Source organism: Lipophrys pholis (genome assembly GCF_963383615.2).
Source record: "Lipophrys pholis genome assembly, chromosome: 15".
NCBI lineage: Eukaryota > Metazoa > Chordata > Actinopteri > Blenniiformes > Blenniidae > Lipophrys > Lipophrys pholis.
This window is the reverse complement of record NC_137642.1, coordinates 15,547,407-15,559,527: the sequence shown is the minus strand read 5'-3', so window position 1 is coordinate 15,559,527 and position 12,121 is coordinate 15,547,407. Positions and strand designations below refer to the sequence as shown.

At 41.5% G+C, this 12,121-nt stretch overlaps 1 protein-coding gene across 2 annotated transcripts in view; it reads right to left on the bottom strand.

Annotated features, from left to right (window-relative positions):
* dst (dystonin) overlaps nucleotides 1–12,121 on the bottom strand; it is a 107,880-nt gene that overhangs the window by 10,238 nt on the left and 85,521 nt on the right. For both annotated transcript variants that reach the window (XM_080481787.1, XM_080481788.1), the window contains 24 exons: nucleotides 12,003–12,087; nucleotides 10,436–10,677; nucleotides 10,127–10,333; nucleotides 9,902–10,021; nucleotides 9,691–9,798; nucleotides 9,383–9,601; nucleotides 9,102–9,305; nucleotides 8,536–8,767; nucleotides 7,923–8,149; nucleotides 7,716–7,838; nucleotides 7,483–7,584; nucleotides 6,898–6,999; nucleotides 6,383–6,556; nucleotides 6,060–6,215; nucleotides 5,613–5,810; nucleotides 4,922–5,050; nucleotides 4,211–4,381; nucleotides 2,595–2,750; nucleotides 2,020–2,226; nucleotides 1,651–1,770; nucleotides 928–1,097; nucleotides 649–808; nucleotides 324–518; nucleotides 113–241 (listed from right to left, as the gene is read on the bottom strand). In XM_080481787.1, the coding sequence (XP_080337913.1) occupies nucleotides 113–241; nucleotides 324–518; nucleotides 649–808; nucleotides 928–1,097; nucleotides 1,651–1,770; nucleotides 2,020–2,226; nucleotides 2,595–2,750; nucleotides 4,211–4,381; nucleotides 4,922–5,050; nucleotides 5,613–5,810; nucleotides 6,060–6,215; nucleotides 6,383–6,556; nucleotides 6,898–6,999; nucleotides 7,483–7,584; nucleotides 7,716–7,838; nucleotides 7,923–8,149; nucleotides 8,536–8,767; nucleotides 9,102–9,305; nucleotides 9,383–9,601; nucleotides 9,691–9,798; nucleotides 9,902–10,021; nucleotides 10,127–10,333; nucleotides 10,436–10,677; nucleotides 12,003–12,087 (3,936 nt within the window). The remainder of the gene's footprint in view (nucleotides 1–112; nucleotides 242–323; nucleotides 519–648; nucleotides 809–927; nucleotides 1,098–1,650; nucleotides 1,771–2,019; nucleotides 2,227–2,594; nucleotides 2,751–4,210; nucleotides 4,382–4,921; nucleotides 5,051–5,612; nucleotides 5,811–6,059; nucleotides 6,216–6,382; nucleotides 6,557–6,897; nucleotides 7,000–7,482; nucleotides 7,585–7,715; nucleotides 7,839–7,922; nucleotides 8,150–8,535; nucleotides 8,768–9,101; nucleotides 9,306–9,382; nucleotides 9,602–9,690; nucleotides 9,799–9,901; nucleotides 10,022–10,126; nucleotides 10,334–10,435; nucleotides 10,678–12,002; nucleotides 12,088–12,121) is intronic.

Here is a 12,121-nt window from a genome sequence, read left to right as displayed (position 1 = left end):
AAAAACTTAATCAAAAAGGCATGTTTCTTTTCCAACCCAAAACTGTCAAACCATATCACTTTCGTAGGAATTTGGATTTAAAAAAAACTATTTCAACATTTGCTTTGCTTGCCTTATGTTGTTCAATAAGGGCCCGCAATGCCTCCTCGTCATCAGGAAGGCTGCCATGGAAACGCAAACTCTGCTCTGCCTCAGCGAGCCACTCCAGCAGGATATGGACAGTAGAATGAAACTCCTCAGCCTGCAGACAGAGAACAACAGCTCAGTCAGGCTCACAGAGCAACGACGACACAATTCTCATGACTGCAGGGTCTGCACAGTACCTGACACAGGGCTTGCTCTAGCCGGGCCTGCTTGGACACCGAGAGGTTGCACACCGTCTCCCAGCGAGTGCCCAGTTCCTGCATCTGGACCTTCACCCAGGATGAGTCATCATGGCTGCTTTCAACCAGCTCCCGAGCTGAACGTTTGAGAGCCTGAACGCTTACTGTACGCTTTCCCAGCTCCTTCTGGAAAACCTGCAGTAATGAATCATTGAAAGGCGCAATCAGACAACATAAACCTGCTTTAAACACTCTGAACAGTATCATATCACCATTAAAAAAAGGTGTAACATCATGTGTGTCCAGTCTGGAGTGGTCCTTCTACCTTGTGGTTGTCTATCAGGTTGAGAACCAGGTCTATGTCTCCATGCACAGGCTGGTCCTCGGCCAGCTGAGGCTCCACTCTGTACAGCCAGTCAATGAGAGCCTGCAGAGCATCTTTGAACTGGCCTGAGAATAACAAAGCCTCCTCCAGCTTGTTTTGTCTGCAGGGGAGAAGAAATCATTCAAGTGATTGAGGAGGCCTTTCGGGGTACTGCGGGTAGTCTGACAACATGAGATTAGTGAAATAAATAACACAATATGTGTCTGACTGAATCCCCACCTTTCCACTGATTTGCCACAAACTGTGTCCCATTTGTCCCTAAGTTCACTCAGCATGTCGTCCAGCTTCTGATTATCATCCTGAAGGGAGGTCTTGTCTTTCAGCGCCCGTCCTGTCCGAGCTGTGGTGTCATACACAGAGTGTTTGCTTCCCAGAGCTTTCTGGAACTCCTGCATATTGATAATAAAAAAAAAAAAGAGTCAGTGATATACTAAGATTGCAATAGACAGGTTTAGTGGTACCTTTAAATGCACGGGGTGCAGTGATTTTCTTAATCTGTGTTGGTGTGTGTGTGTGTCATGATTAAAAAGACAGAGAGGAACAAAAACTGGGTCAAAACTCAAGAGCCACTGCTCCTGAGGGATTAAAAGTATCCAAAAGCAAGGTCAGTCCTGATACATTTAGTCCATCCCAGGATTATGATAGGATTAGCACAATCTCTCCACACAACACTGCAAACACAACAAGAGGGAACTCTTCTAATGCATACTGAAGCCACTGTCATTCCCATAAATAGCTTTTACCACTGGAACTCAAACACTGTTATATTACTCATTAAACAGCGTGTTTACCAGCTGCCTCATTATTCTGACTTGTAAACAGCTGCTTTAGATGCAGATGTTTCTGTTTAGGGATAGGCCTTTGCTATTGATGTTATTTTAACAGTAAACCATGATAAAGGAAAATAAAATAAAAAAAACAAAAAAAACCAATGCCCGTCACCTTGTGCTGTGCCAGCTGGGTCTTGATTTTGTCTGGTTCATTGGCAATTTCCACTTCAGAGTCCAGAGTCTTCTCAGATTCATCCAACCACTCCATCAGTTTATTGAAAGTGTCATGGAACTATTGAAATATAAAGAAACTCATGTTACGAAGCATATCCAAACAAACAATTACAGTAGAGCCCTGCCTAATGTTCACATGATTACATGTTAAGTGCTCAAAGAACACAAGAGAAAACCAAGGCTGCAGACGGAATATAAAACAGGCTCAGTATTAGTTTCCCTGTGCTTTCCAGTGATAACTAAAAGTCCCCATGGCAGGGAATATGTGAAAGTACCAGACTCAGAATGAACCTGCGGAGAACAGTACCTGCTTTGCTCTCTTTCTGGCATCGTCCAGCACACGACCTCGTTCCACAGACCTCCGCACGAGCTTTTCCCAGCGGCCCTGCACGCTGATCAGCAGGTTCTTGATCAGGACCACATCCTGTTTCTGGCTGAAGTATTTCAGATGAGTTCCTGTCTTGTCCAGATCAATAATGTGATCTCTGTGGGAGTTCACCTCTGTCACAAACATCTACACAGTGCACAGAAAGGAGACATTTAGGCTCTATAATATAAAGAGGAAATTACAAATAATAACTAGTAATGTGATTAATGTGATTAATGAGGGATTTTTTTTTTTTCCTGAATGACACAACCGACATTATTAAATCCTTTCTGGCTTGAGGGAAGAGCATGACAGATACAGTAATGGAAATAAATAGATTTGTATTTTTTTTTTCATGTAATGTTTTCACTGACTAGTGCATGTAGACATTGTCTAAGAGGCTTAATTGGAATTAAATTAGAAACAAAATGGCATTTTAAAATAAACTTAATTCCATGCATGTAAAACATTTTTTTTTTTAAAAAAAAAACCTTCCCCCTCTGTACAAACATTACCTTATGCTCATCAATCTGAAACAGGCTGGTGTCCAGGATGAGGGAAGCAGGGGAAACCATGTTTAGCGTCTGCTCCGCTTGGGTCAGCCAGTTGATGAAGTCCTGCAGAGAGTTGTGGAAATCTGTGGCCATAGTGAAAGCCTCCTCTAGTTTCACCTGTAGACACAAAGCGCATAATAAAATCAGTCATTCACATTTTTCCCTCATGTAGCCAGAATGCATTACACTGCTCAGTAATGCTCAAACATGTTGTTTGGTTGCTATAGCGTCAGATGTGACACACATGACCTCGATCTGAACAGAGGAAGTTAACATCTCTGGAGAGGCAGAAAGGGACTGATGGGATTTTAATTGAGTAACAGTGAAGGCCAGCAGCTCAAACTCATCATGTGAATACTGCGTTTATAACATTACGAATATGACGAATGCTCTGGGTGATAATGAGTTTCTCTCAGAAAAGGTTTTGGTCCTGCTGGCTGAGGATCAGCCTGTGAATCTGTCATTCAAAAAGCTGTTTCTTCACAGCTTGTTTGAGGCAGGACTGTTGTAACAGATCCAAGCTGGCATCAGTAACAAATACAAAACATTGTAAAAGTTAGTACAGCTGTACATGAGCTCTGGGTTTTTGTTTGCGATGAAGAACAGCTCCGTGCATGAAATTACACCCCGGCACTTTGTCAAATGTAAAAGTGCCATAAGACTGCTATGTTCGAACTGGCGCTTCATAAATAAACCTCAATTGGTTTTTATTACTGAGTTGTTGCATAAACTCCATAAACTTTACACCTTGCATTTGTATTCTTCCTTTGCTCACCTCTCTGAGACTTAAAAGCAAAACAAACTGTTAAAAAACACAAACAAAGCGAAAGTGATGTAGTTAACAATGACAATAGTTAACAGTGGGTGTCATGTTGTTAAGCAGGGGGTTGTAGTCTGTACTCAACAAAGAAATTGAGAAGAAAACTAAAGTTCTCTGCTTGAAAAATACACAAGGATAGTATCACGTTGCTGAAGAAGGTCTGGCAGCAGCACTTTGCTTTCTCTAAGATTTACTGGACTTTGAGTTCTTGGGAAAGGGACCAAAGTTAATAGAGAGCAAAAGGTAAATGTTACAGAGAAGATTGAAAAAGCCAGATTGAGAAGCTCCTTATTTGGAGAAGGGTTGGTGAACAGAGACAAGAATTATCTTTTCATAATGTCAAACAATGACATTTATTTATCATAATGACAAAAGTGGGAAAATACTGCTGCATATAAGTCGCTTAGTAAATACACATTTTAAAAAGAAAAACATAGTGACTGATGACTCTTTATTTTGGCTCAAATGTTAGTATACATGTGATTTATTTTACACTGGTGTCAGCTCTTTGCCATGGAAATGCATGAGACCACTGTTGTTTCACTCAGACAGCAACTCAGCTGCTCTGATCAACAGTGTAACCGCATCCTGTGTGTCTCTGCCAGCACCCTGTCCTTACACCATTCATTATCAGCACTGGGATTAGAGGCTTTCAACCACAGGGTCATGGCTCCACTGTATGTCAACGGGCCCTCGCTGGGACCTCAACCTGAAGTGGTGCTAAGAGCACGTGAAAGGCATTCACAAGCTTGCCTACCTTTCTCTCTGCAACCTTTGCCTGCACCGCCTCCCATTTGTCCCTCAGATTGGCGAGGTCCTGCTCTGTGTTGCTGTCCAGACCCTCGGGCGTCATTGTGAGAAGCTGCTGACCCTTTTTCAGCAGCTCCCGATACAGCTCCTCCTTGGTCTCAAAGGCAGAACACAACTCCTGGTTCGCCAAAAAAAAAAAAAAAAAAAGCACACGATAGCATGAAGAGAATGACGAAATACGAGTAAATGACTGCTTTTTGTACTCCTACATTCAAATGTAGAAGCTCTAGTAATATATTTGCCAGTGGTAAGTCCAAATTTATTTCAAAAATGTTGAAAGAACAAGCAGAGTAAGGCATGATGGCACTCAGACTTTGAACTGTATTGTGTTACGAATTTGATCAAGGTTGTTGCCAAATAATCTCTCTCTGCCAATGTTTGTGTGTGTGTGTGTGTGTGTGGGGGGGGGGGGGTCTGTGGAAGTGTCTGGATTAGAAAGCAGGAAAAACAATGAGGGGAAACATTCCTCAATTGATTGTAGTTAGACATGCCTCAATCAATTTGAAACACTTTTTGTCATCCGCTGCAGGGGGATGCAAGTGGTGTAGTTTGCAGTGTCATTTAATTTTCACACTTCAGATAAAACACAGAAAAGACACAGTCACCTCTTTGCAAGCCTGCCATCTGTATGCAGCCCCTCATATTGTTAAACACATACCAGATGGGCGTTAAGCTGCTCCCGGGCCGTGTCTGGTAAGCCTCCCACAGCCTTTGATGCCAACAGCTGACGTTCTGTGTCTTTCAGCCATTGCTGCATATCTTCTATCTCTCCATGGAAACCTTGGGCCTACAACACAATACAACCTGAGTCAGGACAAAAGGTGTCACACACACTCATTGTTCGCAGCCTGCGAATCAGAGACAAGGATGTCTGAGTTATTAATTCCTTGGATTCATTAAGCAACCAAAATTGAGTATCTGTGGTATTTCTCTGTATAAAAGGCTAGACTAGAACGAATTAAAGCCTTGGAGTGAAAACAGAAGATGGATTCACAACATCTAATCTATTTTATTTAACCATTTTGAATGTACTGGATACAAAATTGTACATTCACATACAAACAAAATATAAATCACATTTTCTGAAACCTTGTCAACAATGGAAAAATTGTTCTCTTGGAAACTTTCAAGCATTTAAAAAAAAAAAAAAAAACTCATCAAAGCAAATCCCGAAATGTTGAAGTTTTTAATAGAAACACGAGACAAATGAGAAAGGGGATGAGATCAGAGTCACGACTCTGAACTTTATGACTTCAGCATACCAATTATGTCTCCCTTGGGGAAAAGAGTGAGTCACAATTAATAAGACTTTCCGGCTGATCAACTTTCTGTCAGACTGATTCGTATACCTGAAGCAGGGAGCTTTCCAGCTGTTGCTTCCTCTGCTCCGCCTTCTCCAAGATGGATTTCCACCTCTGATTCAGATTCTCTAGTTTGCTTTGCAGACAAGATGCTTCCTCTCCGGCACTCGACTCCACAAGATCTTTACCAGCTTTGTTCACCGTTTCAACTGTTGACTTATGAGCCAAAACGTCTATCTGCAGAACCTGCACATGTAACAGAGCCAGAAGGGTAAAATGCAAAGTGTATTAGTATTGTAACACACAAAGGGATCTGCATGGAGGTGGAAGATATGATCCAGCATAGTTATAAACAGATCTTCTATACAATCTTTTAAATGAAAGACTGTGAGAATAAAGTGCACATTAGCATTAGGATTAGTAGACTGTTGTCCTTATCCATTATTTTCAGAACAAATGCTTCAAAAGCAAAACATAAAGGGGGCTTTGTCATACGTGGTGCTTGGCGAGCTCTATCTCGATGGCTTTGGGGTCTCCACAAGCCTTCCTCTGTTCGTTGAGCAGCTCCTCAGTGTGGCTCATCCAGGCCAGCAGCTCATCCAGTGCATGCTGGAATTGGCCCAGAGCCAGAAGGCCTCCCTCCAGTTTGTGCTGGATTAATGACAGATTATTCCATTAGACGTAAGCACTTGACATGCATGTGACACATAGCACACCCTGCGTGGTTGCGAGGGCAGGAGGAAATGTAGAGCTTTGATACAAATATGCTTCAAGACTACACTTTAAATGGTGTGTATTTGCTTCCCCGTGCTTCTGACCTGCCGACTGATGATCTTCTCATCCATGTTGTCCCAGAGCATCTTGAGCTCAGACATAGGCTCCTGGATGGCGCAGCGATCGGCCTCCTCCGTCACTTTCTTCAGCAGGAGGCTCGCCTGGTGGTTCAGACGCTCCATCTCGATCTGGAGCTGGTACGATTCCTTTTTGAACTCCTAACAAAACCAGAACGCGCAGTGAGTCAACAGGAGTACAGGAATCACCGAGACAATAACAGCTTTGTTCTGTCAAGGAATCATTTGTCTCATTATACATCAAAGAAAAGCTGAGGACTTAATAGAGCTTTTTTTTCCCAACACGAAACAAAGCAACGGAGCAGGTTATGAATCAAACACACCACAGCTGGTGTCGGATATACAGCTATCAGTATTTCATGCAGCAAAATAAAGCAGAAATTACAACGCCAGAGAAGTAGTTAATTATAATGATTTCGGTATTAAAAACAGCAGAAATATTTTGCCATGCTATGTTCAAATCCAAATAAAGCAGACTGTACCTTGAGCTCTACAATCTGTTGTTTGACAGTTTCCAGGTCCGTGCCTACAGGTGACATCGAATCCAGTTTGTTCTCCAGTATATCCACCCAGTCAAACATACCCTGCGTACAAGGTGGGGAGCCATTGTGTTACCAGAAGAAAACAAACCTGCACCCAGAGTCAAGTTTCTTATTGAATAGGACATTTATACTGAAAGCCAAGGTAAACCTGTTGTACAGAGGATTACTTTTCCCCACAATGAATTAATTTCAGAAAAACTTTCACTTGAGGTAAAGTTTAAGCATAGATCTAGTGATCATAGCTGATTTATTTTCTATTGTTCCAAAATTACCTGTATAAAATAAAATGTTCCATCAGCATTAACTTTTACATCATCTGTGTTTTTTTCTAAGAACTCACCGTTTACCTTCAAAACATGTAAATATGTCTGAATGCATCATCACCGGTATGTAAGCTGGTTTTATCTATAGAACCAAACAATAAATCTCCTTATATTCTACAATACAATCTTTTATGTTTTAGAAGGGCAACTCTTAACCTTAACATGTTTTAATGTGTTCTCCTTGAAGAAGTTTTCAAAGTACCTGCAGGCCATCTTGGAACTGTACAGCAGCCTGCATGGCTTCTTCCAGTCTCTCTATCCTCTCTTTCCATGTCTTATTGAGATTCTCCCAGGCTGAATTCACCTGGAAATATAACACGCAAATGTTATTCAGATCCACAGGTGGGTGGCAAAGTCTAACTGCAAGGTATCAGCAGAGTCCTTTGCAGAGAAATAAGCATCTTTGTAAACACGCTTTCAAAAACAACTGATTACCTCATCAACACTTTTCTTAATCACGGGTTTATCAGGTTCGCCGCAGGCCGTCATGAGCTCGTCTCCCTGGTTTCGAACAACATCAAGCTCCTCCTGCAGCCCATCGATTTCCTCCTTAAATCCCTGTAGGAATGAAATGCGTGTAAGTTTGCTTTTTTCTTATGAGTTGGTTTATTCATTCTGGTTTGATTTGAGGGTTGCGTGCACCTCCACAAATTCCTGCTGCTGTTTGACGACCGAAGGATCGACTCCGGGCTTTTCCAGCTCCCTCAGGAGGTCCTGGCTATCTTTAATGGTGACGATGAGGGCGCAGTGGTCACACCAGAACTTTTCTGCCAGGTCCATCACATCCAGCAACTTCGCCTCACGCTCCTCCAGCAAGGCCTGAATGTCACTCCACAGGAACACCATGTGATCCAGTTGGTCTTGTACCGCTAGTCCAAGAGAAAGAGAGTCAAACATTCAATAGGTGTATGATAAATATGACATATTTGATGGCAAATTGTAATTTTAAGAATCTGTTGTTGAAACAAGGGTTATGAAAACCACTGGAGGAAAGCTGATGAATTCAGCACGTGTAAATGCTAAGGTTTCCCAATTAAGTATTAATTTTGGTACATTCGAACCTTTACGATGTTAAAGTATATTATTTACACTACCTGTGATTATCCTTATGTCCTTTTAAGGTAAAACCACTACAGCCACCAAAAGGCCATTACCATTTCGCTAGTCTAAGGAAAACTTGTTTTAAAATGAACATGAAATGAATGAGTACACATTTCGAAATACAGTTAAACAGATAATGTAGTGTACTCTGTACCTTTGGCAGATATGTCCTTGTCTGCTCCTTCAGATCGGGCAATCATCTCTTCACCTCGTTGCCTCAGCGTATCATAAGAGGGCTGCAGTTTCTCCAAATCCATTGAGACGGCCTTATTTTCACTAAGCTGCTCCTTGATCTTGTCCACTTCCACAGAGATGGATGGAGGCTGCCGCAGCCGCTCGGCAATCCGCTCCAGGGACTCCAGCATGGGGTCAATTTTATCATGGAACTGGAAAACGAAGAAGGTATTTACCTTCTGCTTGTCTTGACACTTTACATAGTATAACTAAAATCATTAATGTGCATCATTCCTCAGGTAAAGAAGATATAAAATGTACTTAGACAATGAATATTTGCAGAATGTGGAATGACTTTTTTGGCACAACCTCGATTAATATAATGTTCATTCATGTTGAATTATGTTAATTGGAACAATTTTCTTTAAAAAAAAGTACTATTTAGACAGAATTTCCTCATAATCAGAATTCAATAAATGATAATGTTTAATTGTATTAGTGAACTGTATAGTGCATTGTACATTTATTCACAAAACTGCTCCTCACCTGAGTGGATTTAGAGAGTGCTTCATCTAAAGTGGCAGCTCGCTGTTTGACATCAGCTTTTAGTTGAGAGTAAAGTTGGTCAGTAGAAGTGTATTTTTCTTTGATGGACACCCCCTCCTCCGGGCTGAGTTCGAGCAGCTGAGGCCCAGTCTTGTTCATCTTGTCAATGTGAGGCTTGTGCTCAGCAATCAGCTCCCGCATTTGCTGGAGAGCAGAGAATAAATCCAGTTTGGTTTTTCGTTGATTTGAAGCGACACATCTGGGATTTGTTCACCTCTTACCCTGAGCTCCTCCTGCTGCTGCCTGAGAGTTTCATACTCGATGGCAGGTGGCGGCAGCTGGCTGAAGGTGCCGATGGCTTCTTGAAGCCACGGTGACAGCTCTTCGTAGGTCTCCCAGAACTGTGTGGCCAGAGACTGGGCTCGCTCCAGCTGCAGACAGCGCTCTGAATTCAGCTGACTGACGGCACCATACTTCTCCAGAAGCATCTGGGTCTTGGCCTGATTGAAAACAGAGGGGACCCTTTGGTTCATGGGCACAGTCCTTAATGACATTTCCTTGTTTGGGAAAGGAAACAAATTCACATTACCTTCAAGAGTTGTTTCTCTTCAGGGTTTTTGCTGCTCATGATGGCCTTCCCCGTTTTCACAATGTCATCCACAGCATCTTTGTGCCTCATGATGTCCATGGAGAAAATCTGAAAAACCAGTCAAGTGAGTTTGCGTGGGTGTGTACTGTATTTTGCTCCAATAAATACTTGTGTTCACGCACACGCACACGCGGTGTCATGACGGGCTCACCTTCTGTGCTTGCAGCTGGGCTGCGGTTTGGTCCTGCTCCAGCCTGATCTCATTCATTGACAGCAGCTTCTTCTCAGCTTCAGTCAGCCAGGAGAGTTCAGCATCTGCAGCCTGTTCAAACTGGGGGAAAAAGAAAACGGGAAAAAAAACAGGCGATGTGTTAAATGAAAAGACACAAAAAGAAGGTGAATAAGGGAAAGCTATTTGTGAGCGGCTCTGGTTTACCTGCTGTGACTTGAGTATGTCAGCATTGATCTGGTCCACCTGTTGAGTGATGATGTCACAGACTGCTCTGTATCGCTCGTTATCCTCCGTCACCAGCTTGTCCAAACCCTCACGAGTGTGCCAGGGGATCAGATCCAAGAGTGAACTGCTCAGCTCATTCAGCTTGTCCAACACAGGCTTTTGGTCTTTGGTCTCTTTCAGCAGGGCCTGCGCAGGATTGCATGACACACATATACTCAGTTTAAGAGTGATATAAGCACAGATGTGTTTCAGCGCCGCTTCTTCAAACAGTTACATATAGTGACTTACCCTCTGTCTGCTCTGTGGCTGCATTAACTGTTCGCCCACTGGCTCCTGATCAGAGAAACTGTTAATCTCCACTTCTGCTTTCTCCAGCCAGGAGTGCAGACCATCGTGAGCGTGCTGCAGCTTAGAAGACAGACTCAAAACCCGCTCCAGTGTCTTCAAAACATTGTCACTCATGGAGTTTATCTCAGCGTACTTTGATTTTATTCCATCCAGTTTGCCTTGGATAACGACCACCTCATCACCTGTAAACATAAAATATATTGAGTGATTCCTTTCTCCAGTAAGATAGGGAGTATTGAAGTTAGAACCCACTATCATCATCTGACTGGAAATTAATTTGAAAGTTAATCTTCGATTATCAGGAGATTCAACAGTACTTTGATACCACTCAACAAAAGATGAGTTTGCTCGTTTCTTCTCAAAAGCTATCAAATCTGCCAGCCAGCACACTGGTATCCCACTAATCTAAGTAAAAACAATTTGAGAATTTTTTGATTTGGTATTTGGCAGCCATACCATAACAACAAATGTCACTGGGATAATTTGTGAGACCTACAAGGTCAAGAAATTTAATTCTGACATCCTAAAACAGGGCTAAACTGTGTTTCCCATTGGATTCAATGTAGCGTGAAGATAACTGATTGTTACTGGTGAATACAAACCAACCAGTGTTTTTCAACTCCATTAACTAGAAAGTTGATATTAATATAAACTGGGCTGTAATTTTTCACAATAAGTATGAAATTGTACAATTGACACTAAACTCATTCATGGTTTGTCTCACAATAAGCTGCAGTTTCTATATCAATGATGAACTTCCTGTGTTTTAACCCAAAAGATGATGATTTAACTATTATATCAATCCTGAAGTGATGTTCAATGATTGACCATATGCAATTAAAAGCTTTTTTTTTTCTTAATTGCGGTGCAATCATTCAGATTCACTGTCTAAAATTACTGGGATTCATTCTCAAAATGTACAACAAAAAACATTGCTATGTTAATACCAATCTCTTTCTTCTTGTAACAACATTTAGAACTGTAAATTACACACACCTTTCTCAATATTTCTTTTAGGAGGAAGTTTTCTTCTTGACCAATTAAAAACATAGATTTGAATGCAATGGTCTGAATGGTAACAATATATTGTGTGGGATGGAACACTCCCTTCCAAAACCAAAACAAATATCAATTCGAGCTGAAGACAAAAGTCATCAGCCCTTGTATAAAAATTAATAATGAATACTCTTCCTTTCCGACTTCCTAACATTAAACAAACTTTTGCCTTGTGTTAAAATAGGTGCTGGGAATACAACATTACTGTAGATTATTAAGACTTGCCAAATAAGAGACAAAAACAAGAAGTTATTTTTACAAATGCAATTTGTGAAAAAAACTCCACAAACTTCAAGAAAAAAAATTCTAGGAACCGTACATATTTTAGCGAATTGGACATCAGTGGTTAAAATTATCTTTAAAAATAGCACAAAACCTCAATACATGTATTACAGGAACAGCATTGCTTGTCGGTTTGTACTGCTGGTAAAGAAAGTAAATGAAAACATGCCTGTTGTTTGCTTCAGGAGCTCCAACCCATTAGAAACAGCTTGGGCAACATTCTTCTTCCTCAAGTCAATATCACTGTGTAGTGCCTGACGAAGAAAGGTGCAATGTCAGACACTCATC